The sequence below is a fragment of the Aptenodytes patagonicus genome, chromosome 3 (assembly GCF_965638725.1).
Source record: "Aptenodytes patagonicus chromosome 3, bAptPat1.pri.cur, whole genome shotgun sequence".
Lineage (NCBI taxonomy): Eukaryota > Metazoa > Chordata > Aves > Sphenisciformes > Spheniscidae > Aptenodytes > Aptenodytes patagonicus.
In genome coordinates, this window is record NC_134951.1 from 18,560,503 (window position 1) to 18,584,698 (window position 24,196).

The following is a 24,196-nucleotide window of genomic DNA, read 5'->3' on the forward strand; positions in this document are numbered from 1 at the left end:
AGTATACTTAAGAATTACAAGCTAGAAATTGGAAGTTAATACTGGAAATAGAAATACTATTATAAATGTATGTCATGACTGTCTTCGATGTTTTGGACAGAAATCAGCTTGGAAAGAAAGCATTCAGAATCTGATGAGTAAGTCCTTACAGCTGCCAATAAATTCATATGAAGTACATTCGTGCAACATTAAAAAGCTTTTGCCAGTGTTGTTAAAGTTGACTAACACAAATGGTTAGAGTACGGACTTCAAGGAAGTGGCTGCTATTAGGGGGGCTGTGCTTGGAAGTCTAGTCTGAAAACAAGTGTCCCTTCACATTGGGTACTGTATAAACATGCAGTAACACAGTCTTTGCTACAAAGAACACACTGCCTTAACATAAATATCTCCCATACTGATACTACCTCAAAATACCACTGCTGCTTATCCTCTGTTTCTTCATGTTTCACCCATGAAGTGAGGTTGAGACTTCAGGCCAGGACTGTTAATTAGTTACGTTTTCATCATGGAAGACGCCTTTTATTATTTGAACCAAAAATGCATTTGAAAGCATTGCCACAAGATTTATGATCTTTGACTTGAAAGAGGAATACCTGTTTTTTTCTATCAGTTAGAGAAGAAACGTTCTCTGAATTAATCTCTCAAGTGTCCTTCGACTTTATCAGATACCTGTGTCTATCAGAGACGCTGTGCCAGTGTCTCTGGACTCCTCTTTCTGACATTTCCTAATAAATTGAAGAAAATTACCAAACACTTTGACTTTGATTCTTGTCATGGAATTGCTTTTTTCAGCTTTACTGTGGAAATTGTTTTTTGGTTTTTTTTAATATCAGTGCAGCAATTTTCAGGAAATAGTTGGAAAATTGATCGTTGGTTTCAAATAATAGTTATTCTCACTCTTCAGTTCTTAGTCGTTTGGCAGTAGGCAATTATTGGATAATTGTACACGCTGTTTGTTCCTTTTCTTTTATACTGGATGAAGGTTAGAAATTGGACAGAAGAAGATCCATCTGTACTGCTATCTGGTTGCTGTGGAGAAGCATCAGCTCCCCTGTGTTATAAGTAGCTTTTTGTGAACATCTGTAGATGTTTTTAATTCCTCAACTGACTGTTTTGGTGGAAAAGGGAAATGGTTTTGACCTAACTAGCAGCAAGAACAAGAAAATACTGACATTTGAGAAACAAGGCACAACTGATGCTTCATTAATTGTGATAAGGTTTGGCAATTTTTGACAAGTATGTGTCAACATATACAATGCTTGGAGGGGTTTGTGTTTTTATGGTGTTACTGCTAGTAAAATAGCCGTATAGATTTAGAAAAAAAAAATCAAAGCCCCAGCTTTAAGATCAGTGCTTCTTTTTAAAGAAAACATGCATTTTTCTGTCTTGATCTTCTAGCTCTTGCAAGAGCTCTTTTCAAAGTGTTTTTGCAGTTCATATTCTAAAATGTTTTTTAAAATGTCTTTTCTCTTTAATAACTATGGTTGTTGAAAATAGGGCCATAAGATGGGAGAATAGGAAAGCTGCTCAAAGCACCTTGCTCACTAGCCCTGTCAGACAAAACAGGAAGCGTGTGCGATAACTGAGGGTGGTGGACCAAAAATGGCGATAGACAGGGAGACAAGTAATGCTGGCATCTTGCAGCTCAGAAATAGTGAATTCCATGGAGGAAGCATACCACAGTGTGGCATAATGGGGAAAAACCCCTAAATCTCTGGCTGCAGAATCATTGTCTCCACAGGTTCTTGACTGTTACCTATGAAGCATCTTGCATCTTAAAACTGTTTTTTTAGGCTCTGTGCATCAGGTAGGCTTCAGTGCTTCTGCTTATATTTTGGTGACCTTTTTCCAAAGCCTATTTCATCAGCAATAAGAACTAAAATTCCTTCTTTTTTTTTTTTTAAATGAACAACTTAGAAAAACCAAAATAAAAAAAACCAACAAAAACCCCACACAAAGCCAACCAGACAAGCCAAAACAAAACAAACCCACACTGGCTTTCATTCATCAAGCGCATGTTATCGAGGCCACAAGCGTTCATTGCAGTTAACAGGTTTGAATACTTTTTTTTGTCTTCTGATCAGAGAAGATTTGTTAAAATGAGAAAATAAAGATGCACAAAGAGGAGGTAACTTCGAAAGAGTTTGTGTGGGTCACTGGCAGAAGAGATAGTAAAATGCTGTTTTCCTGAATCTTAAATTGATGCTCCACCTGCCAGATCACTGTTTCTTTTGTAAGGTAATTTATTGTCCCTGTTGTACTTCTAAGTGCCTCTCAGTGCCTTGCTAGAGCTAGTAAGCAAAATTTTATACAATAATATTGTTACTTCTCAGTGGATTGTAGGCTGTGTGGGCCACTGTGATTAATTTTTGCCATCTAGTTAGGAATTATCTATATCAGTAAAATTCCCTCGCTGCTTTGGCTGCTTTTCTGAATGAGGCAAATACCTTCTGTGCTGTGAAGTAGCAGGATTCTGGAGGGCTTGGCTGCAATAATTGGCTTTTGATATTAAGATATAGCTGATATGAAGAGGAAGCTTAGCCTAAAATCTGAATTAGTGGATTAAAATTGCACATCAGTTTATTAAAAATTAATTTCATAGGAGAAATAGTCTTTTCTTCTATATTTCTTTTTAACATGGACTTAAAAATCTTCAATTGTTATTAAAGATGCTGCCTGTGTCAGAAGGTTGGAGATTTCTAGCTGTTCAAATGAAATGTTTTGCCAAAACTTCCTCTTGATGATGAAAATCCTTGTAGCGGTCAGTGACCTTTTTTGCCTTTTCTTTTGCTTTATGTAAAGTCTTGAGCTCTCAAACACTTTTTTCCAAAAAAGCAACTTTGTTTTTACAAATGTATGATATAAATTACATTTAAATTTTTAAGACTAAAATAAATGTATTTTTAAAAGTTTTACTATAAACTTTCCATTGACTTTTACACAGGTCATGCAAATGGGGAATTTGTTATGTAGATAGTTTAATGCAGTTAATGGTATAATGGATTTGCATTTTATGTAGCTACTCCAAACATTGAAACTGTGAATTCATGCTCATGTTTTACTGTTAATTTGGCACAAAGTGTGCCTGTAAACTGCGCTGGCTGTATGACTGGTCTTGCACCAAAATAGTGGATTTAATTTTTTAATTGCTACAATACATGCAGCAGGTTTTGTAATAGCTTAGTATGTCTAAGTGGTATTTAACACACACCTACGTTAATCATTGCTGAATAACCAGTGCTGATAATTTGCATTATTATTGTAAGTTTGTTTTATTCTTATGTGCACATAACTTTCTATTACACGTTGCTCTCTATATCGGACTTTGAGGCGTTACTGTCATTATAAGCTGGGCTGTTGGTATGACCTGTACCTTAGGAGATAAAGAAGTCTGTATTTGTTTTCTTATACATGTGCTAAATTATAACTGTTCAGGGTGAAACTTGCTGTTCCATGTGTCTGCATCAGAACATTTTTTCCCCCTAGGAAGTCTCAGCTTTAAGTGGATCAGGGTTTTTCCATTTCTTCTATAAAACTGGAGCTGCTTATTGGAACAAGTTTTATGACTTCGGGGAGGCAAGTTAGAATTTGGTTTGAGGGATGAATCATGCTGGTTTTGGGAATGTGTTGTCTTTGTTCTTTGTGGGTGTTCTGCTCACATCTGACCAAGTCATGAGGTATTTAAAAGTTGCGTTTTGCCCATACTGACAATGTTATAAGAGCTTGACATAAGTTTTCAAAAGGTATGCAAGTATACCACTCCCAGATGTTGAAGTTACTGTATATAACATTTGCCAACAAAATAACTGCTTGGTTAAGCGCCTGGTTTTTGTGGAAGCTTTCATGATGGTGATGTCCAGCTCTGTCCTTGTTCCTGCCTGCTTGCTATCTGAATGGCTGTTCCGTTTGTCTTCTAGGAAGCTGGATAATTTTTGTGCTCTATTTCAAGGCAAGTTGTTTATCTTCAGTTCTTCATGTATCGCAGTGTGTGGATACAGTGGTCAATGTGGGTAAAGATGGGAGATGTAATTAGGAAAAGGCTGACTCTTAGATTTTGGCTTTGTTTACTTCAGCAAGTAGTACAATACAGGAGGAGTGTTTCTGTGGAACAAAGTGTTGTCAGTCAGGATCCAACATTGATGCTGTACTGATTTTGGGAAATACTGCTTTTGCCTAGGTCAGTCCATGGGCTAAATATCTGCTTTCCTTTGGAGCAGATCTTCTAGTTCAGTTTAGCTTAAAAGAAGTCAGGTATGTGCATTCAGACACCACTGTCCAATGCATGCCAAAGCATCTGAAGTGAGGATGACTGGGAGACTTGCTTCAGAAGCCCTCTCCTGATCCGAACTAAAACGCTGTGTAGATGCACACATTGTCTCGCTGCTGGAATTGGAAGTGAATGGGATGGAATTTGGGAGCCAGACAGTCAGTTTCTCTTTCTACCCCCTGTAGTATTGGCAAGGGATTAATCTTATTTCTGTGTGGAAATGAGTACATATTTCTGGTAGCTGAAGTGGTAGAAGTCTGTGCTGTGGACTGAAGCAGCCACAGGTAATCACAAACGGATAAGCTTTGACTTTGTGGTAGAAATGCTGTGGATTTGGTTTCTTTTTAAAATGTAAGAAATCAGATGCTCAAAATGTTTACCAGGTGAATACATAGCCTGTGATAGCAGACACTCAAAAGTCAGAAAAAGTGTCAGATGAAGATTACCTACGTGACTGTAACACAGCCCAGTAGTGATCACAAACTCTTCCATATGAGCTCCTTCCCTTCTTCGGAATACAAATCACTAGTAAACCACAGTTTTAGTGACCTGGAGAAACAATGTAATGAAAATATGTCGTAGTGACGGTTTTCAATTTTGCTTGCATTTTGAGATACTTTGGGCCTCATTTATAGGCATGTTGGATATTCAAAATAGCAGCTGGTTATATTTTTCAAAGCACAGCTCCAGTTAAAGTTCTGTTAAAAGTACTGACTGAAAAACTAGGCACTGAGTGTCTGAAATTGGGCGACCAAAGTTACTGGGCGTTTATTTTATCCTTCGGACTTTCATCATTGCGTGCCAGTCACCCACCTTTAGAACAGGAATAGGAATACTAATCTCACAAAGTTATTGCAAAGTTTACATTTATTTTATGTAGTCTTCCCATGTTATGGACAGATCTGCATAAACATGTCTATGGGGAAATGTAAGGTTTTTTTGTATTCAGTGTAGGATGCAGATGGTAAGCATTTAATGGGTCATACGATGAGGGTGAAAACGGGGCAATTGTCCGTTTGCTGAATGAAGCAGAAATCCTGCTGGGGAAAGTGGAATAAAGCAGCAGAAAGAATATTGTCAGAAGTAGTATGTATAAAGGCTAAGCTGAAGTTGGCTTTCAAATCTTAACTGCTGCCTAGCTTGATCTTACAAATATGTTTTTAAAGCTTTGGGAGGATTTGATGTAATACAAGTCTGCAAAACTGTTGGTGCTTTGTAATGTGCATTTCGGTGCACTGCGAGGCAAGTGTCAGGATTGGATTGGTAAGAGTAGAGAAGGAATGCAGGGTGGTGTGTGAACACCGTGGTGATGTCTTTTATGTATCCAAGTATGCATACGTTTGTACTTTTTGGGAAGAGCAGTTTAAAAATACCCGTTGGTAGTTTTGGAGTCACTTGTGAGGAAGGCTTTCGGGACAAGATTGTGTTGCTTGAGTCATTTAGTTGTGTGTTCAAAACACCAACATCATGAATTGGCACCCCTGGAAGTTTTGCTTGTGGGGTTGGTCTAAAGGTATGATATCCTGCATTTTATTGCTGTTCTCAAAATATTCTTATTGGGGAAGGTGTTTTGGTTTTTTGGTGGTTGGTTTTTTGGTTTTGTTTTTGTTTCATGGGATACTGTTTTTGAGATATGGATTTGGTCATTTGAGTAAATAGATGAAGCAAGAGCAAGTGCCCAGGAAAGGAGTCAGCAGGTAGGGAGTGAAGAGGGGGCACCTTTCTCAGATTCTCTTTGCATGTTTTGTATGAGGATTTTCCACATTGCTAAACCTGCACACTCACCCTGAATTGTGAAATTCAAGGTTTGTTGTTTTGCTTGTCTGCTCCTATAGAGATGATGATACAGGTCAGAGATGCCAAGCACTTCTGACCTTTTCCATGGTAATAGTAGAAGCCAGGTGATGACTTTTCTTCCCTGGGTCTTGCTAGCTTGCTTTGAGGGGTAATCTGAAAAAGAAGAGCATCATGAGACACCAATTGGCAAATCATCTGTAATGCAGCCAAGGCAGTGATGTCTGGACATTCAGTAAAACCAGCAGTGCTAACTTGTCCACTGGGCTATCACTTATGGACAGGTATTCACGACCATTTCTTCCCTCTGTCTCTTCACCTCAGCTGCACTGCATGTTGTCTCAATTTTCTCCCCTGTCTCTTTCCCCCTTCTAGTCTGTCTAGGGTGCAAGTTGCTTGGATCAGAAACATGCTCTGTGGTATACATAGCATGATTTCTGTAATAAATATCTAAACCAAATGCCGATACTGAATTCATAGTTAATTACTTTGGCTTTAATTTTTCTTTCTTGCCCTCTTTTTTAAAACATTGTCAGATTGTTTCCCTTTCAGTGGTTCATTAAACTTGACTGTTTTGTATGAAACTTTTCCACTAAATCCACAGACTCATCCTGAGTTATAAACCTCGCTCTGTTTCATTTGCATCATTGCTTATAAAGGAGAGAAAACAGGTCAAGTTATGCCCTGAAAGAATATCTCCTCATTCATTTAGGATTTTTCAAATACTGTTAAAAGCATAATGTAAATGTGGGAGTAAGAGAATGGATGGCAAAGTGTACGTGACGGTTTAGTTCAGGGAACTGCTCCTGTTAAAAAGAGCAGCCCTGCCTTCTGAGCCTCTTTCCCTGCTAACACTTAACACTTGTGTAACTTGGTATTACAGAAGGTTTTAGAGTGGTTCAGAGAAAGGGGAATTATCCTTGGATTTGCAAACGGGGAATCTATGCAATTGTTACAAAGATGAGAGTTCTGTAGGAGTTGGTGTTATTTAGCATCTACTTTAAATATAACCATGTTTGCACACTCTCACACTCTTACCTGTTATTGCCTGAAGCTTGGCTGAAAAACGATGAAGGAATGGGCTAGATGAATTGTAGTACTAGAGGCGTACACTGTGTTGCTGCAAACATCAATATTAGGTCTGCTGTCATGAACATGAAAATAGTGTTGTCATTGTACCCTGTGGTATTAAGGTTAAGTATATATTTCAGCTAAGTGACATCAAACAGGCTAAAACATCGTTGTACTAAGGACTGGTCAAGCATGTGGTATGTGCAAGTTTTTTGTGTTGAAGTGATTATGGCCTGAAGGAGTGGTCCCCAAGCTGTTGCTTGTGATGACTTGGGATGCTGCTATTAGACACAGACAATTGTTAGGCAGTTTTCTATGGAAGAAAAGAATCCACGGAGTGGGAAATGTTCTTTTCTAAATAAAGGAATTCATCTGGCTTTTTGTAGCTTAAGCCAGTCTTGGTAGCGGTTGCTGTATTTGAGGAAATTATTTCTTTATCTTGCCCTTACTGTTAAATTTATTTCAGGCCACAGTCAGAATGATTCTTTTTACTCACTGGTTTGGTTTTTTTAATTCCACTTTTCCTTTCAGTGCCCTAATGTCTTTAAATATTTAATATACAAGAGATTTTCTATCTTCTAGAATAAATGGCCTGAAGGGAGGAGGAATTTCTGAAACTATCCTACTTGACTGTAGAAGAAGAAAATCCAGTGTGCAACCAAGCTGTTTATCTGATTACACACAACTGAAGTGCACGTCATTGAGCCCTGCTTCTGCACAGGCCACTGAAGTGATCTGCCAGTGATTGTGTAGCTGATATGTATTTCGAAGTCACACTCACTTAAACAAATAAAAACCCAACCCAGATCTTCACATTACTGGGAGAGTAGAAATGATTCCATGGTTGATAGAGTGGTTTGGTATATAGAAAATTTACAGGAAAATATGCCAGCTTTTTTTTCCTTGATTCATGCACAGATTGCCTCTACAGGTTTAATGTATATTTTCTTCTCGGTTGCTCAGGGGAGCACTGGTTTGTGCTTTAGGAGGGGAGGGGTGCTTGGGAGAAGGAAGCTGTTTGAGGCAGACATGCTGTGGTTAAGAGCCATGGCAGAGCCAAAGGTTCTGCAAATTGCTAATAATGTGTGGATATTCATGTTAATTTTTAATACACAAGTGTGTGAGAAGTTTTTTCTTTTCTTTTTTTATGCAGGTCAACTTTGTAGTGTGCCAACTGTTTGCCTTGCTTGCGGCTATTTGGTTTCGAACATACCTTCATTCAAGCAAAACTAGCCCATTTATAAGACATGTTGTTGCAACCCTCTTGGGCCTTTATCTTGCACTTTTTTGTTTTGGATGGTAAGTTGCACTTAAATTCACTTTTCAGGGATTTGTAGATTTTCATTTCTTGTTTGCAGGGAAGCAAAGCTTTGTTATGAGGAACCTTATTACCTAATTCAGTGGTTTCTAGCTGCTGCAAATGTACAGAAATTGGCTTAAATTTTCTGATGCGGTGCACAAATTTTGAAAGATCTTCCATTTGCAAACTGATAACTAACATACTGTCTGCCTGTGGTTTTGGGAGGATGGAGCAGATGCAGTTGGTTTAACTTGTACCAGTTTTTCTGTAAACTTGCTTGAGACGTATTCTCTTGAGGCGCAGCACAGGTGCGATGACTAAGATAATTTCTCATATATTCACTGCATGAGATAACTCACTGTGTCTCTTTCTGAATATTGAATATAATCTGACTTTTTGTAGGAAGAGTGGCCGGAACTGCAGTACTGATGATGCTCTTAGTAGTATAAAACACCTGGAAAGGAGCCAGCCTTGATTTGAGTGTTTTGTGTGGGTTTTTTTTTTCTTCTATGTTTTGGAGGGAGGGTGTGGTTTGTGTGGTTGTGGTTTTTGGTTTGTTTTTTTGTTTGTTTGGTTTTTTTTAAAAAAAACAAATTTTCTGTGACTGCTGTTTTCACATCTTGATCTTTTCACAGTTTAGCAAGCCAGAATGTTAGTAGGGCTAATAAAGGGTATGCATTTAGTTTGGTGAAAATTTTTTTCCTTCAAAATTAGCTTACTAAATGGCTTTCATCTTCCCAAGCTGGCTTAAGATTAATTAAGTGCCAGTTCTGTTTTATTGCACAGTAAACAAAGTGCCTGCTCAGCTTTAAGTGTATAGAAGACTTATTTATAGACTATTGTAGAGTGTTACTGAATTAGGGGGCATTAATCAAGCTGTGTACAGGTGGGAAGATGCACACAGTGTGTGCATGCATGTGTCTGCACACACAGAGTGTGTATAGAATTCTTGGAATTTCACACCACAGATTTGGCCTCTACATTGGCATGTTGCAGAGGCTTCTCAACATCAGTTGGTATGTATTACTTTTAAATTTAGGAAAAGAAAAATCAGTAAGTTTTATTCTTTGGATTTACATGTATAGTTTACTTGTGTATATAATTCCATAACTCCCATGCGTTTCTTAAACTTTTGGCCATGGTATTCTGCTTTGAGAGAATGATCTGATGCCAAAGACTTCCAGTCTTAGCACCAAATGAGGAGGATGATATGGGGCATAGGTGCTACTGTGTGTGGTTTTTGAGAGAGCTGTGTGAGCTTTAGAAGCACATTCTGTATCCATTGCTTTGGAAACAGAAATCATGAATTGTAGTTCGTAATTAAAAAACGTTAACAGTATAGTCATATCTGAAATTTGGGGATGGGAGGCCTTAGAAAGAAACAACCTCCACTCCCAACAGACATAAATAAAGATTTGTGAAGTCTCTCTTTGGCAATATGCCCTGGAAAAAAACTCAGAGAGAAATCTTATGCCATAGTAGAAATCCAGATTATTCTAGTTTGCTTTGGATCATACTTAAAGCAGTTATTTTAGCAATGAATTTTTATTTTATGAAAAGGGTTTTTTTCTTACAATCATGAAACTAAAAGCTTTTTAAAAATGCCGAAAAGAAAGAACATAATTTGAGATGGTAAAAGTACATATTCTTTAAAAAGCTGATACTTCTGTTGCACTTGTGCCAACTCTTTTTCCTATTGCTTAAGTATGTATTATACAAGCATGTTTTCTGAGTGTTTTGTTTGGTTTTCCTCACCCCTCCCCAAGGAATCAAGTATAAATACAGGTTACAATCCTGTCGTACACCTTCAGCGACTCTTCAATTATGTTATGTGTGTACAAGAGGGAAACTCTTCCTGTTTTCTTATATAGTGGTTATATTAAATGTAAATTTGCAGAAAATCTCATGCAAACCTAAATGTGGGAAATAGTTTGGAATCTGTGCCCTTTTAAGAATATTTATTAGTCATTATGTCGTCCTGTTCAATTTCAGGTGTGTTAGTTTTCAGTCACCTTTGTAGTGCTTGTGATGGTGATGTGGGACAGGAAGAGAAGGGATAATTCCCTTGGGATAATAGCAAATTGCATAAAAGACCTAGAATACCCTTTGTATGTAGCTAAAATGTACTACTTCATGTTGTATTTAAATGCTTCCCTTTTAATTTTTGAATTGGAGATCAATCATGTTGCTACTGTTAACAACTCTGAAAGAGAAATATCATCTTGATATGATACTCTATGTCAACCCAAACTTTTTCAGGCTTTCGTATCTTATGTCCCTTTCTCTGTTTAAGAAGCAAATCTCTTAAACTTAAATTTTTGTCATTTCACTGATGCCTGTCTTTACTACACAGTGTTGATAATACGTGGCTGATATGAAAAGAAAAAGTGATTTTTATTTTAATTGGCAATTGCTTATATTAAATGTGCATTTGAATTTTAGGTAGTCATATCTTAGATGAGACTAGCTAGTAGTGAAGCATGGGAGTGTGTGCAGATTGGATCTTCCATAAAAAGTCACGATTTTCAAGGTCAGTTAATATCCAAGTGAATTGTTTTCCCTCAGTTCATCGTGTGTAAACTTTGTAGGATTTTAGCTGGATAGAACTGGGTTTCTTGTTGAAAGTCTTTTGAATATATTTCCTTATGAATAGATGAGGAGTGAAATTAGGAAATTGCTGATGATAAGCTGAAAGAAAACAGTATCAGCAGTATAACAAAACAGTAGCAGCTTTTTATGGGAAAAATTCCGAAACTAGATCAGTGTGTCACTTGAGCGTGTGTAAGTATGCTACTGAGGCACTAAAAGTACCAGAGTGAAAGAGAATCAACTTACTGAAGATCAGGTGCTTTTCCCCAATCACTGGCAATGGTTTGCCACCAGTGCTCTACTAGCTTACTGAAATGTAACTCTTTTAAAAAACAAAACAACCCCTCCAAAACCCAAAACAATGGTGGTGTGGTAGCTATGGTGGTAAGCTGTGGAAAACAAGTAAGGATAAGAGGTTAGAGCTCCTTTGTGAAATAAATCTGTGGGTTGTTGGTGTGTAGGGTTTTTTTGTTTGTGTTTTTGAGACCATCATCACCAATATCCCTTTATCAGTTATTGATGACCCGGGGCAAGGAGACTGGCTGGACAGAGCTATTTCTATTGACTGGGGGAAATCTTCCCGTGTACTGATATTGTGGATACTAAGATATTGTTTGCCTTATCTGAGATACCTATTGTTGCAAACAGGTAAAAAGATGAGTATGAAAATTGAACCACAAAACATTCATGTTATTTACACATGAAATAATGCCAAGTGGAAGTATTATGAGACATATTCTTTGTATTTTAAGGATTATCATCCTTTACTATATTCTTGTTTGAGCTGGAGAATTCTAGCTAGGTCTGTAGTTTTTGTTCATTACTTCTGTCTGTGCTATGCTAAAGGGGGAAGCTCTCAACAGAAGGGAGGGCTGCAGAAAACCTAAACAGAACAAAAGGGTTTTTTGGAAGCAGTGATGGAGTTAAAATTTGACAAATCTCTTTAAATTAATGTTAAATAAATGCATGCAGTTTATTGTCATTAATGAAAATGCCGTGAGTGTTTACTATTTTTTTTTTCCCCCTAGGTATGCCTTACATTTTGTCATACAAAGTGGAATTTCCTACTATATCATGATCATAATAGGAGTGGAAAATATGCACAAGTAAGTTTCCATTCTAAAATATTTTTTTTTGCTTTTACAAGAATGCTACTGTTCAGGGTTTTTTGGTAACTGTGCACATATGCCATACTTCTGGTTGTATCATAGTATTTCAGTATTTGAATTCTGCTAACCATGGTTTTATTTCCAGGAGAGAAAATGGCTTATTTGGGTATTTTTGCCAGCTTTTTTGAATATCTAAAGCTTGTTGCAATTGGTAATATTCCACTGAGACTTCTTTTGTGTTCTCAGCATTCTGATTTTTTTTATTACTTATTTGTGAGACACCTAGCATTATTTATAATTGAGTTAACTATACAAATGTAATTTGGTAACAGCTAGTGCTAGTAGAAGCAAGATGTCTGAAGGGAACAGAATTTGTGTGAGAAAATGTTTTAAGTACTAAGTGTTTGTCATTTCCTTTTTTTTGTTTTGTTTTGTAAGAATAATGCAGTGTGAATGCTGTCTTAGGTTAAGAGTACTATCATAAAGTTACATACATAGGGCATTATTTTAGGTTTGCTTGAACACACGATTAGACTACAGCAGTATCTGAATCCGTATAGAATGGCACTTCTTTCTCTTTTTCAATCATTCTTAAAAGCAGGAAAGACACTTATTTTATTACTGTATGCATATGTTTTACTATTCCACTAGTCTAGAGATCAGAACCAAATTAGGTTCCCACTGTGTTAATTCCTGCATAAATGTTTAGTAAAATAGCAAATCCTTGCTTGAATAGGTTCCTGAAGTATGTGAGGCTGTCAGGAAAGATGCTGGTAAAAGAACCAAAAAGGAAGATTGCTTTACACAGAAAGTGCAAAGCCAGGGTGGTCTTAGTTCATGATCCTGCCTGTTGGAACACTCTGCTTCTCTATAGTCTGCTATTGAATATCATTTTATTGTCTCTGGAAATATGCCATATTAGGCTCTTATTTTTCAGGATTTTCTACAAAGCCTGATACATTCAAACTGCTGCAAATGTGAGAGAACTTCTTTTGGTTGGATGGCTGGTTTATATTCTAATGGTTTATTTGATTAGAAGTTGTTTTAAAGCAACTTGTTCATATCAATTTCTCTTTAGACGTGTAACAGTGTAATTTATAACTTACGTAGCTTAATATTTTAAAAGAAATTATTAATGCGGTTAAGTGCTGCAAAGGGAGGTACCAGGCAGGAATACTTTGGTCTTTATCATAACAAATTACATAGGTTTCTTGTAAAAGGAATCTAGCAGTGGTTTACTTCCCTAATAGTGAGAGGCAAGTAGGCGTGTGTGTATTTAACATTCCTGCATTGGAGCAAGGGAACTCGCTAGTTCCCAATTCTCCCAATTCATACCAGCTGGTTTAACAACTGCATGGCCTGATCTGCTGACATGTTTGCTGTGCTATACACAACTGTGTATGTATGTTCTCTGTCACTCCTAGTTACTGCACAGGTGGGAGGGTAAAACCTAGATTTGACTACCGGGCTTACGTTGCTCTATCGTAGTAGAATTAACATACTGTTGGATAAAACTAGAAAGCTCCTCTTTCAGTGGAGGGAAAAAATGTAACAAGTGGAGTAACTTGTTACTTCAAGTTGTGGACAATGCTTGGATGCTGTATGGGAAGCTCCAGGAGCCACTTCTACTAGGTGATACTGGCAAAACTGTACAAGGTTTGCTCCCTCCGTTGCCACAGTATTCCAGAAGGGGTGATGCCTCTTGGTGTCCCTATATGTCTGTACCTTTCACTGAAGGAATGCACCACATACTCTAAATTTTCTGCTATGAAAATGCCACTTACAGCTTTCTGTTTCACAGTCTGAACAGAAACTAATGTGAATGACTCCCCTCCCCACCTAAATATTTGTCTTCAGGCTACAAACATGTCTCTCAGAGCCCAGGGGAGATTTAAAATTAAGTGCTGTATAGTAGGATGCAGCTGGTACCACCTGGCCTCAGGATTGGAGAAGGACCGGGTCAATGTTTCACTGGTGTGTGTGAGTGTATATATACAGCTAATCAGAGTACTTATACCTGCATAGCCCAAGTTTTGGGATTTACTTTGTATGTTGTAGAGGGACCCATTGGCGGGCAGTCCCAGTTAGAGGTTACCTGCATTGTTTATAAGCTTCTTAAACTTGGAGACTATAGAACATCAAATATCCATACATGATGTAAATATGGATTCAAGTGACTTTTGTATTGGAAAAGCACTTGTGTATTGTACAAAATATTTTTGTCTATTTTCTGAATTCATTCACTGAAGTAAGCTTCCCTCTTCTTTTTCCTGCCCTGCTTGCTCTCCTGCAGATTTCTTGAGTGTATGGACTGGGAAAACCATTATCCCTCTCCTTCCTGCTTCCTCCACCTCCTAACGTAGTTCCTCAGTCTCTCCAGCCTCTCTAAAAGTTGTTTAAACAAATAAGAGACAACTGAAGTTCTTAGACTGCTTATCAGTTCAGCTGCTATGCGCTGGGTATACTGGCTTTCCTTACCATCTGAAGCAAGGAGAGGTTTCTGGTAAACTTCTACATTCTCCAAAGCAGACTTTCAGGTCTGATACTGATACTCTTTTAAACCTCTACTTTCTTAATGTGCTTCCATTGGGTCCTAAAAGTCTCTGCTCTATAAGGTTCCGACCTTTGTGATTTTCCTGAGGTAACTGAACCTTGTGCAGCTATTGCTTCTAGGTTGGTCTTGACAATACATGATATGTTAAAGATGAAAGCCTTACTTGAACAACAGAAAGGGGAAGGGGAAAAAAGAAAGAAAAAGGTAAATGCCCTGAGGGAAAAAAAAAAGAACTAATCATGTTAAAAAATAAGGAAACCTTACTACTTATTTTTTAGCAACTTCTGGAATAAAGTTAATTAGCAGAAAACGAGTTACCTGAGACTTGAATTTAACTAAAATTGATCAATTATTTTTATATTTAAGTCTTATTTAAATGATGGTACTTTAAATGAAAGATGGAGTGGTAACACCGCTCCTGAATGGTTCAAAGCTTTTATTTTTTAATTTGTGACTAAGCTATCTTAATATTTATTTGGTGCTTTCATGGCTCAGTTAATTGTGAAACTGAAAAATGTATTTAAACAAGTTCTCAATTCCAATAAATTTGCATTTGGTAACTGATGTCGTGCTAATATTTATTATATTGTTTCTTTCTCAGAAATTCTTCTGTTTCTTCTATGGTTGTGAAATTGCTACTTGTCTTAAAAGACAAAACCCCAAATGCCACAAGGCTTTTCCTTAAAGCATTTGGCTACTGTTAGCTAAGAGCTATGTAAGCAGTGCTTGCACAGGTGATTTGATGACAAGGTTTTTAATGTTTCTAGGTAACTCTTTCTCTTTTGCCTTGATTGTTCATTTTATGGTTGGTAAATAACATCCCTCAACCTGTGGGGAAAGGAAAGTTAATTATGGGGCTCACAGTTGCTTCACTGAAGTCAGTATTTTCTCAGTTACTTCACTGACAAAATATAGAAGTCCCAGCTCTGTCAGTGTAGAAAATAAATCTGTTTATTTAAAATCATTCCTGTTAAACTGTTCACTTAAACTTCTTAAATGTGCTAATGTAAAATCAAGCGACAGACATGTTATTTGCATCTGATATCTTCTGTGTTATGCTTAAAGTTGCAGGATGATACTTTTCTTGTTCCAGATGTCTAGAGTTGAACTACTAAGGCTTAAGGAGGTTATTTCTGGCTTTAGAAAAGAAAAAAATCATTTAACTTTTCTGGGACATTTAAGTTATGAAAAGTAAATTAATGAAGGACCCAGAGACCTGAGATAACTAATAGCAGTAAATAAATAATGAGCTGGGGGGGGGGTGTGTGTGTGTGGGCCACAAAGATGATGAAGGGACTGGAGCATCTCTCCTATGAGGAGAGGCTGAGGGAGCTGGGACTGTTCAGCCTGGAGATGAGAAGGCTCAGGGGCATCTCATCAATGTGTATAAATACCTGGAAGGAGGGAGCCAGGCTCTCAGTGGTGCCCAGTGACAGGATCAGAGGCAATGCGCACAAACTGAAACACAGAAGGTGCCGTCTGAACAGCAGAAAACACTTTTATACTGTGAGGGAGGTTGTGGAGTCTCCATCCTTGGAGATATTCAGAAGCCCTCTGGACATGGTCCTGGGCAGCTGGCTCTGGGTGGCCCTGCTTGAGCAGGGGGGTTGGGCCAGATGACCTGCGGCGGTCCCTCCCAACCTCAACCATTCTGTGGTTCTATTTTATTTTGATGCACATACAATTCTTTGTACTGTACCTACGCTCATGTATGTGAGCTGTTTGAACATGGTAATGTGAAGAGGTTTGAATTTGAGTAAACAAACTTCGGTCGTAACTGGTCTGGCCCCTGTGGAGGTGCTTCCTAGTCATCCCTTTCCTGCGGGTTTAGGAATGTTAGTCCTCATTAAGTTCTTTTCCCCCTCCTAGCCAGAGCCAGGACAGAGCAATGCCTTGCTCCCCTTTTCCTTCACTCCTTGGTGTGGCTTTGACAAACAGTGGGAGATTTGGCAAAGGAGGGGTGGAGGATACTTGATGGTTTGATCTTAAAAATCTGAGATTAAGAGACAAAGAAGTCTTGTTCATCTGAGTGAATTAATTCACTCAGCATGTTAATTGAGGCACTTTATTAAACACCTGACTGACAAATTATGCTGAATGTCATGACTTGTTGATAGACAAGTTTGAGTGCTAGTTAGCCTACAATTTAGATTGCTGTGAAAATTAAGCTAGGTGTTTTTTAAAAGTTATGGTTTCAGTAAAATACAAAATGGATCAAGCAAACTACTCGCATCCGGTGAGTTATTGGCAAGGTTTTCATAAGCATCTTTGTATCTTCAGAAGTGAGAGCATTCATAAGCTGAAATGATTTTTTAAAATGGGAGTTAGGCTGTTTTTTGAACTTCTGTCTTTTCCAAAAGCCCTTGATCAAGGTAAACGTAAGTTTGTTGGTTTGTTTTTTTATTGCTGTCTGCTTTTGATTTGATCACAGGTGTCTTAGTCTATGAAGAACATACATGATGTCCATAAAGTTTTTTTATCTGCAAAAGAGGATCTGAAGCAACATCTAAAATTAGTCATCACCAAATCAACAGACTGAAATAACAATATCTAACAATTGTTAAGGATTTGACTAAGAAATGTTATCAATTTCTAATAATGATTTTTAGCAAATCTAGGATTGGAAGCCTGCCAATATGATTACAGTTCCTTGAAGGCGCAAGGGCATCCAGACAACTGTAAGCTATCTGGCATAACTTCTCGGTTACAAATTTGTAATTTATTTATGTAACTTGAATAAAAAAGTCTGGTACATAGGTAGCTGCCAAAGGACAGTGGGCACAGCACTGAGAATACCTGGATTCAGAACTTGGAAGTATTAGGAGCTGTAAACTGTTCTGCCTATGCAAACACAATTTTCTGCATTTCTGCTTCTACAGTTAGTGCAAATAAGATAAACTTATTTGAAGTTAAGAAACTAATTGAGAGCTGAAAAATATTAAGTATGTTGTTATCATTCAGCTAAGGATAAATGCAAGATGGAGGAAGATGAGATTTACTGGTTCTGTAGCCTTAAATAACGCAAAGTCTGAAAAAACAAATACTGTCCTGTCACTGCAAGCAATTTTTGGTGTCTTATCACATCTGTTAAATGCAAAAAAAAAAAACCTGTTAAAATTTTATAATTATAAAATTTGTATTTGACTAAAAAGTAATTAAAAAGTATTTTTGTATAGATAAGAATCAAATACATATTAAACAGTATAATTTCTACAGTATGCATAGAAATATTATCCTCCCCTATTAGAAATAAACACCAAGGCTAATGAATGGCTGTATTTAGGAGCATATTTCAATAGTTATCAGCTAAAGAGAATGAGTTTTCCATTTTGAAGTGGTATGTCTTTTCCCAAAGAAAAGGGATTGCACTTGTTTATTTCCCTCTAAGAAAGGGTAGATGGTGATTATGTGTATCTGTCTCAGCATGAGCAGTGTTGTAGCTAAAATAGCTAATGCAAATCTTCACTGTATAAAAAGATCATCAGGGTTTTTTTATTTCCAAAAGCAGCAGTGAGATTGCAGAATTTTGTCCCATTCTAGTAGCCAGGATTAAGGAATGATTTGGAAATACTGAATCTCATGTGAAGTGTCATAGCAATGATTTGGGGAACTGAAAAGTAGTATTTGATAAGAACCTGATAAGGTTCTTATCAAGGAACTACAAGACAGTAAAGTATTTATACTAGAGATAAAAATGCAGAGAACTTCTATTTTAGCAGACAAAGCATTACTAAAAGTTGAGTTAAGGGTTTTGAAAGCAAGATTGCTGGTTTTCTTTAGATGGAAACTTCTGCTCTCAGAAATACTATTATGGCTCTGTGCAGAAGGATGCTTCACCTCTCTGCTTGAATTGGTTAGTACTTTTTTTTTTTGAAGAGGAGAGTATATGGTCTGGCTGCTAGATGGTTTTCCTAGTTAGATAAAATCTTTGAGGTTTTGCTTGTGTAATGGCAAAGACTTTTTGTGTGTGTTTGCAGAGGTGAACGCTAATTCTTTTTTCTTCAAGAATGTAGTTTATCATGTACATATATATTAAAAAGGTAAAACCAGAGTTAAAATAGAACTATCACAGGTAACCGAAGCTTGTGATCTGAAATAGGCTTCATGTTTTCATTAAAATTTCTCATGGCTGTTAATTTTGTTCCTTAACTGCTGAGTTTCTTCTTTATATGGTTAAATCAGATGATCTACTTGAGAATGTCTTGACTTGAGTTAGCTGTGCAGATGAGAGCTCTGCACAACTCAAATTCTTGTATCCTGCTGCTGCTACCTTGGTAATGTGTGGGGATAGGATTTGCATGGGGCATATCCTATAGGTCTTTGAAGTTTAATAGCTGCCTCCCACATGCGCTTTGCATCACTTCTGCAACAAATTGCTCATCAAAACCACTTACTGTTTAAAATTGACCTACCAAATTTAAAAAATGAAACCATAACAACAAACCCCCCTATATCCCTGTTTACTTTTGTGGAGCTTGGAAATTGAGATTAATAGTGCTAGAGGTTTTGTTTTTTCTTGAGTGTGCTTTATTGACTTACTTACCTTCGTAATTTGTTATATGTTTGATTTTTCTGATGCTTACCTAGAGATCAGACTTTTGTATTCTGAAGAGTGTCAGTGGAAACACTGACTAGCACCAGGCAGTGATTCTCTGTATGCTGAAGATTTGGCCATTACAAAAATAGCAGTGTAAATGGATGGCTGTCTTCAATGACTTGAAAAGTGAGCACTTGAAGTCAACAGCTGTGAAGGAATTTCCTAGTAATCCTTATGAATTTCTTTTGAAAGTATTTGTTTTAAATAGCTATTAAAAGTTCATCCACTTTGATAACTTCCTGTAACTTTCCTGGCTGTATTTGCATAAAAGTCAATGTGTTACTTAAAACAATAAGTTGAAAAAGAACTTATCTTACCCTTCTTAAAATTGGAATGTTTGAATGGAAAGGCCTTTATTGGTCACATTTTTTGTAATTACAGAACTGGAGTGAAAATAGAACTGGAATTATCTTTAGTGCCTGTCACTTTTGCTTTATTTTAAAATAAAGATTAAATGCATTTATTTAATCTTTGTGTCGTTCTCCTCCCCCACGTATATATAGGGAGAAAGGAAGGACAGGAATCATGTAGTGTCTGCAGCTTTGTGAAGGTTGACGCTGAAGTAGAGAGGCTGATAAAGACAATAAACAACAATGCAAAATAAGGCATTTTTTAAGTGTTGTAGCCACTTCAGTTGTTTTGGTACAAAAGGGGCATATGCTGTCTTAATGCAACTAGAAAAAATTCTGATTGTATACTTTGTATTTCCAGGGAGAAGAGTCTACCTTAGTCTGTTTTTCAATTTCCTCCCTCCTTTTTTTTTTTTTTTAATTTTATTTGTGACTTGGTTGCTGATGTTATTCAAAGAACGGAGTTTTCAGAGGAACAGGCATTTTAACAATGTTGTTGGCATATAAAACCTCTATCATCACACTTGAGAACTCAGGTGAAAAAAATTTCTGGACTTCTGTTTTATGAAGTAGCTATATAATATTGAGTATTGATGTTTACCTGAAAGAGGGTTTTCTTACTTCCCTAAACTTTAAATTGATAGGTAGGTTTTTTCCACACTGTGTACTTGGTTTCTATAAGCATATAGAGGACAACCTTTTCTTAGAAAGAAGCAGTAGCGTAAAATGGCTGGGTGTGTTAGAAATCTGTTGGGACTGAGTAGCTATTGCTTTTTGGCTTGCATAGATCTCAATTTTTTTTAATCTTTGTGCTCAAAATGAAGCTGAGCACAATCAATCAAGCAAAAGAAAATTGATAGCGAGTGTGAAGTCATGTTTTCTGGGCTCTGTATTTGTTTGGTAATCTCTGGAAGCTGTAGCATCTATATAGATACTTCTTCAACACACATTAGTCTGCCTGTCATGCTGCCAAGCAACTTCAATGCTAGCAAATGAGCTCTGAGTCATGGTATCATTGCTGCATGGTTTATTACCTCAACTAACTATTGATGTCAAATAAATCAGGCTCCCTACAAAATGAAGTGGCAGAATAAATTGTACCTAGAACAGTTCAGTGAAAGCTGTGTTCTTCAGCTCCTGGCAAAGACTGCTGCTAATAAGAGTTGATTAAAAATTCTGGTTGCATGGCATTTACTGAATTGAACCAGTGGTGTTTGTGAGAGAGATTAGATGCAAGGATTCTGTATATTATAGTCAACTTTCTTCTCTAAGTGCATGCTTCTGCGTAGTTTTTTTTTATTCTTTGGTGAAATATCTTATATTTGAGACAAATTTCACTTGAGTAATTATGACAAGCTCAGCAAACAATCATTGCATTGTCCTTAATGGAACTGTTGGCTGTAAATTATGCAAGTCAGTTTTGCCTGCAGAACTGCAGGTGGTGGTGTACAAAATGTCTGGGTTGGAGCTAAAAGATGTTTGAAGAAGTGAAAGATGATGACCCTTTTTGTTACAGATGCACAACAAAACACAAAAAAATCTGTTTGTGTTTTGTTTCCTTTAAGGGAAGGTGGGTGTAAATAAGAAGCATTGATATTTAAAAAATACAAACTTCTTCATTTTAAAATCCAGTGTCTCAATTAAACATGTTAATAAATTTCATATAGCTTTTAAAGGTGATCAGTTCTGCAGGTCAAATGCCTCTACTGGAAGTCAAAGATGAGATCATAGAGTAGCTGAGGAGGGAAGCGTTTCTGAGTCCAACCCCCCTTGTTCAAAGGAGGATCAGCTAGAGCAGGTTGCTCTGAAACCCAAGTCTTCGTTAACACGAACATGATCCTGGATAACTCCAGTTGTCATAAGCATGCTAGCCATTTCCTTTTGGTGTCTTGCTTCAATGTCTATTACAGTTTAAAATTTATTTGAGGTGACTTCATGCAGCTTAGTTACCTGATCTGGACTTGCTACAAAAGCTTTTTTATTCTTTAATTTCCCCCCACCCAAAAATTGCACAGTATTGTCAAATTTCAAGGAAATTGCACAGGTATAGCATTGTTAACCTAAATCTATTAGGCTCGCTTCAATTGAAAGTGAAATAAAACAACTGCAATTGAGACAATTATTTTGGTAGGAGATGACCACGTTAGGCAACAAGTAGTAGTAGTCTGTCTTCCTATCCTTTTTTTATAAGTATCAATAATAAAAAGGGGGGGGTAGGGGCGAAACACACAACACAGACACTATGCCAAGAGAAAGTACATAACTCTTGTGTCTTAAAGTCAGTAGAAACAGGTGGATGCCAGGCTGATTAAGAAAGAAATATCAGAGGGAGTATTTGAAACTTCAAGTTTGCTTTTACTTTCAATTCACTTTTCAGTTGTGTTTGAAGACAAATGTGTTTCCAGTATTCAAACAAGAAATCCATTCTTTTCTTCTACTCCATGAGAAGATAGGCAAGGGATTTACTTATACTCTTTTCAGTATGGATGAATTGCCTGGAAGTTTTAAGAGGGCTATGTGCAAAAAGTCCTATTTCCTTGTATATCAGTTGGCATAGTTTTTAGCTGGGAAGCTTACTGTTTTATGACAGTAAATTTCAAACTCTGCTGTTTAAAAGTTGCACTTGATTATGTTGAAAGAGAAGTGGGTAAATAAAAAGATATTGTAAATGACTGATTCCCATCTTACGTCTGACTTAAGTGGTAGTGGAGCTTTTGGTGTTCTGTTTTCCGGGAAATTTTGGCTATGTTGTACTGAAGCATGTTTGCTGTGTGTCTACATCTGGTAAGAAGATGCAAGTACCTTGGACAATGTAGCATGGTGTTAATCTTCAAAACTGTGGATGAAATAAAAAATACTCAGCACTTGGCTATACTAAGCAGTTTGCACAGTCATTACTAATCACAGGCACAACAGGAACTGTGAAGTCAGTAGGCTTGCAAAAGGAGGCTCTGGGTATTTCAGTGTATGATTACTTAGAGAGTGAATAATCTGTTTTATTAATAGATCATATCACATGGAAATGCATGATGCATACAAGTAATGCAAATAATTTTAAACAACAGTCATGTAACTGGCTTCCTTTTTCTTGGTATTCTGCCCTTTCTAGGAGTGTCTGTGATGTTTTAAATCCCATATCCTGGAAACTCCCTAGGAAGTCTCAGGCTTTTTGGTTCATCAGGTGTTCCTCTTCTCCTTCCCTCCACTATGGTATCCATTTGTGATACCACGTTTAATGTATGCTGTGGCATCATCCATGTGTCTAATCACTGTCTTCTGGCTTTGATGTCAAGTGCTGATTTTTTGTGATTGGTATTACTGCTTCTGTAGAAAGCTTTTCGTCTTCAAAGCAGCTCACAATCTATTTGAATGCTTTAAGGACATCTTGTGAGGTATGAATAAGGTGGTATGCATATAGTGAGAACTAATAAGATTCTGTCATTTCCCTATGTAAGGTATACAGGTGCCAGCTGAAACTTGGTACATGTATTTCAGTAAGTCAAAAGAAAAACTTGTAAAGCCATCTCCCCCCCCAAGATGGAGGTAGGTCTCATTGATCAGCAGTATTCACTTTTTGTCTCCAAGTCCGGGTTCCTCTGGCTTGCTTTCTCTACGTGACCCTGGTGCTCTGTAAGGCTGACCAGTACATGCTGTAGGCACATTCTTCTGCAGGCAGAGGACATTCATGTAAAACTGTGGTCTTGAGGGCATTGTTTTTCAGTTGTCTTGACTGCAGTAGTTTCACTGGAAGTTTGCTTCAGAAATTCATGTAAGCAGTGTGATTGCGATTTCTTAAGAATTGTCCCCATGCTAACTTCTTACCACTTTATATGGTAACAAAATTAGAATCTGTCTATGTGAATGTGATGTGGTATGTTACATTACTGGGCCTGAGGGAGCTTTCCAGAAGAATGGGGGGGCCTTGCTATCGAGCTGCCATCAGAGCTGCAGTCAGAAGCCAGTGGCTTCTTTATTGTTCGTAGCTGCTGGAGAGCAGAATAGCAGATTTTGCTGTGTTTTATATAAATGTCTGAAGTAACAACATCCATATCCAGGCAGGATAGCTTCAAACTGAAATAGCTAAGGCTTTCTAAACCTTTCAAAAGGGTGTGAAAGCAAAAGTGGTTCATAGGTGGCTTCTGAAAAGTGGGTTGCAATAAAGCTTTATTCTGATGTTGGTTTGATATGTGGCTTTGGAAGCTGGTTAGTTTCTCTGGCATTTTTCCACACTTCATGTTTGAGTAATTAGTGTATGTGACACAATCTGTATAAACAGTAGAAGGGTCTAAATAAAGGAGCCTGAGGCACCTATAAGCACACTGACTTTAGTCTGTTGTGCCAGCTATGCTTTGCTATTCATATAACTACTTAGTCCCTTTTTCAAAGATCCTGCAAAGGTATTCCCTTTGCAGTGTAGAAGTGCAAGTACCTCAAGACTGAAATGATTTCTGCTCCTCAATGCTATCCTCTTATGAATGAGGATTGAGATACAAAGTACAACATCAATCATCTAAAACACACACAAAAATCAGAACTTCTGAAGGGCTGGAAGGAACGTCCTATGA

At 37.3% G+C, this 24,196-nt stretch overlaps 1 protein-coding gene across 3 annotated transcripts in view; it reads left to right on the forward strand.

Moving 5' to 3' along the window:
* The window catches only part of MBOAT2 (membrane bound glycerophospholipid O-acyltransferase 2), a 95,797-nt gene that overhangs the window by 9,240 nt on the left and 62,361 nt on the right, over positions 1 to 24,196 (forward strand). Inside the window, exons 2-3 of one of the 3 annotated variants that reach the window (XM_076332814.1) lie at positions 8,286 to 8,431; positions 12,050 to 12,127. In XM_076332814.1, coding sequence (XP_076188929.1) covers positions 8,286 to 8,431; positions 12,050 to 12,127 — 224 coding nt within the window. Of the gene's footprint in view, positions 1 to 8,285; positions 8,432 to 10,893; positions 10,963 to 12,049; positions 12,128 to 24,196 lie in introns of those variants that run through there. The other 2 variants (XM_076332815.1, XM_076332816.1) reach the window with 2 other exon arrangements.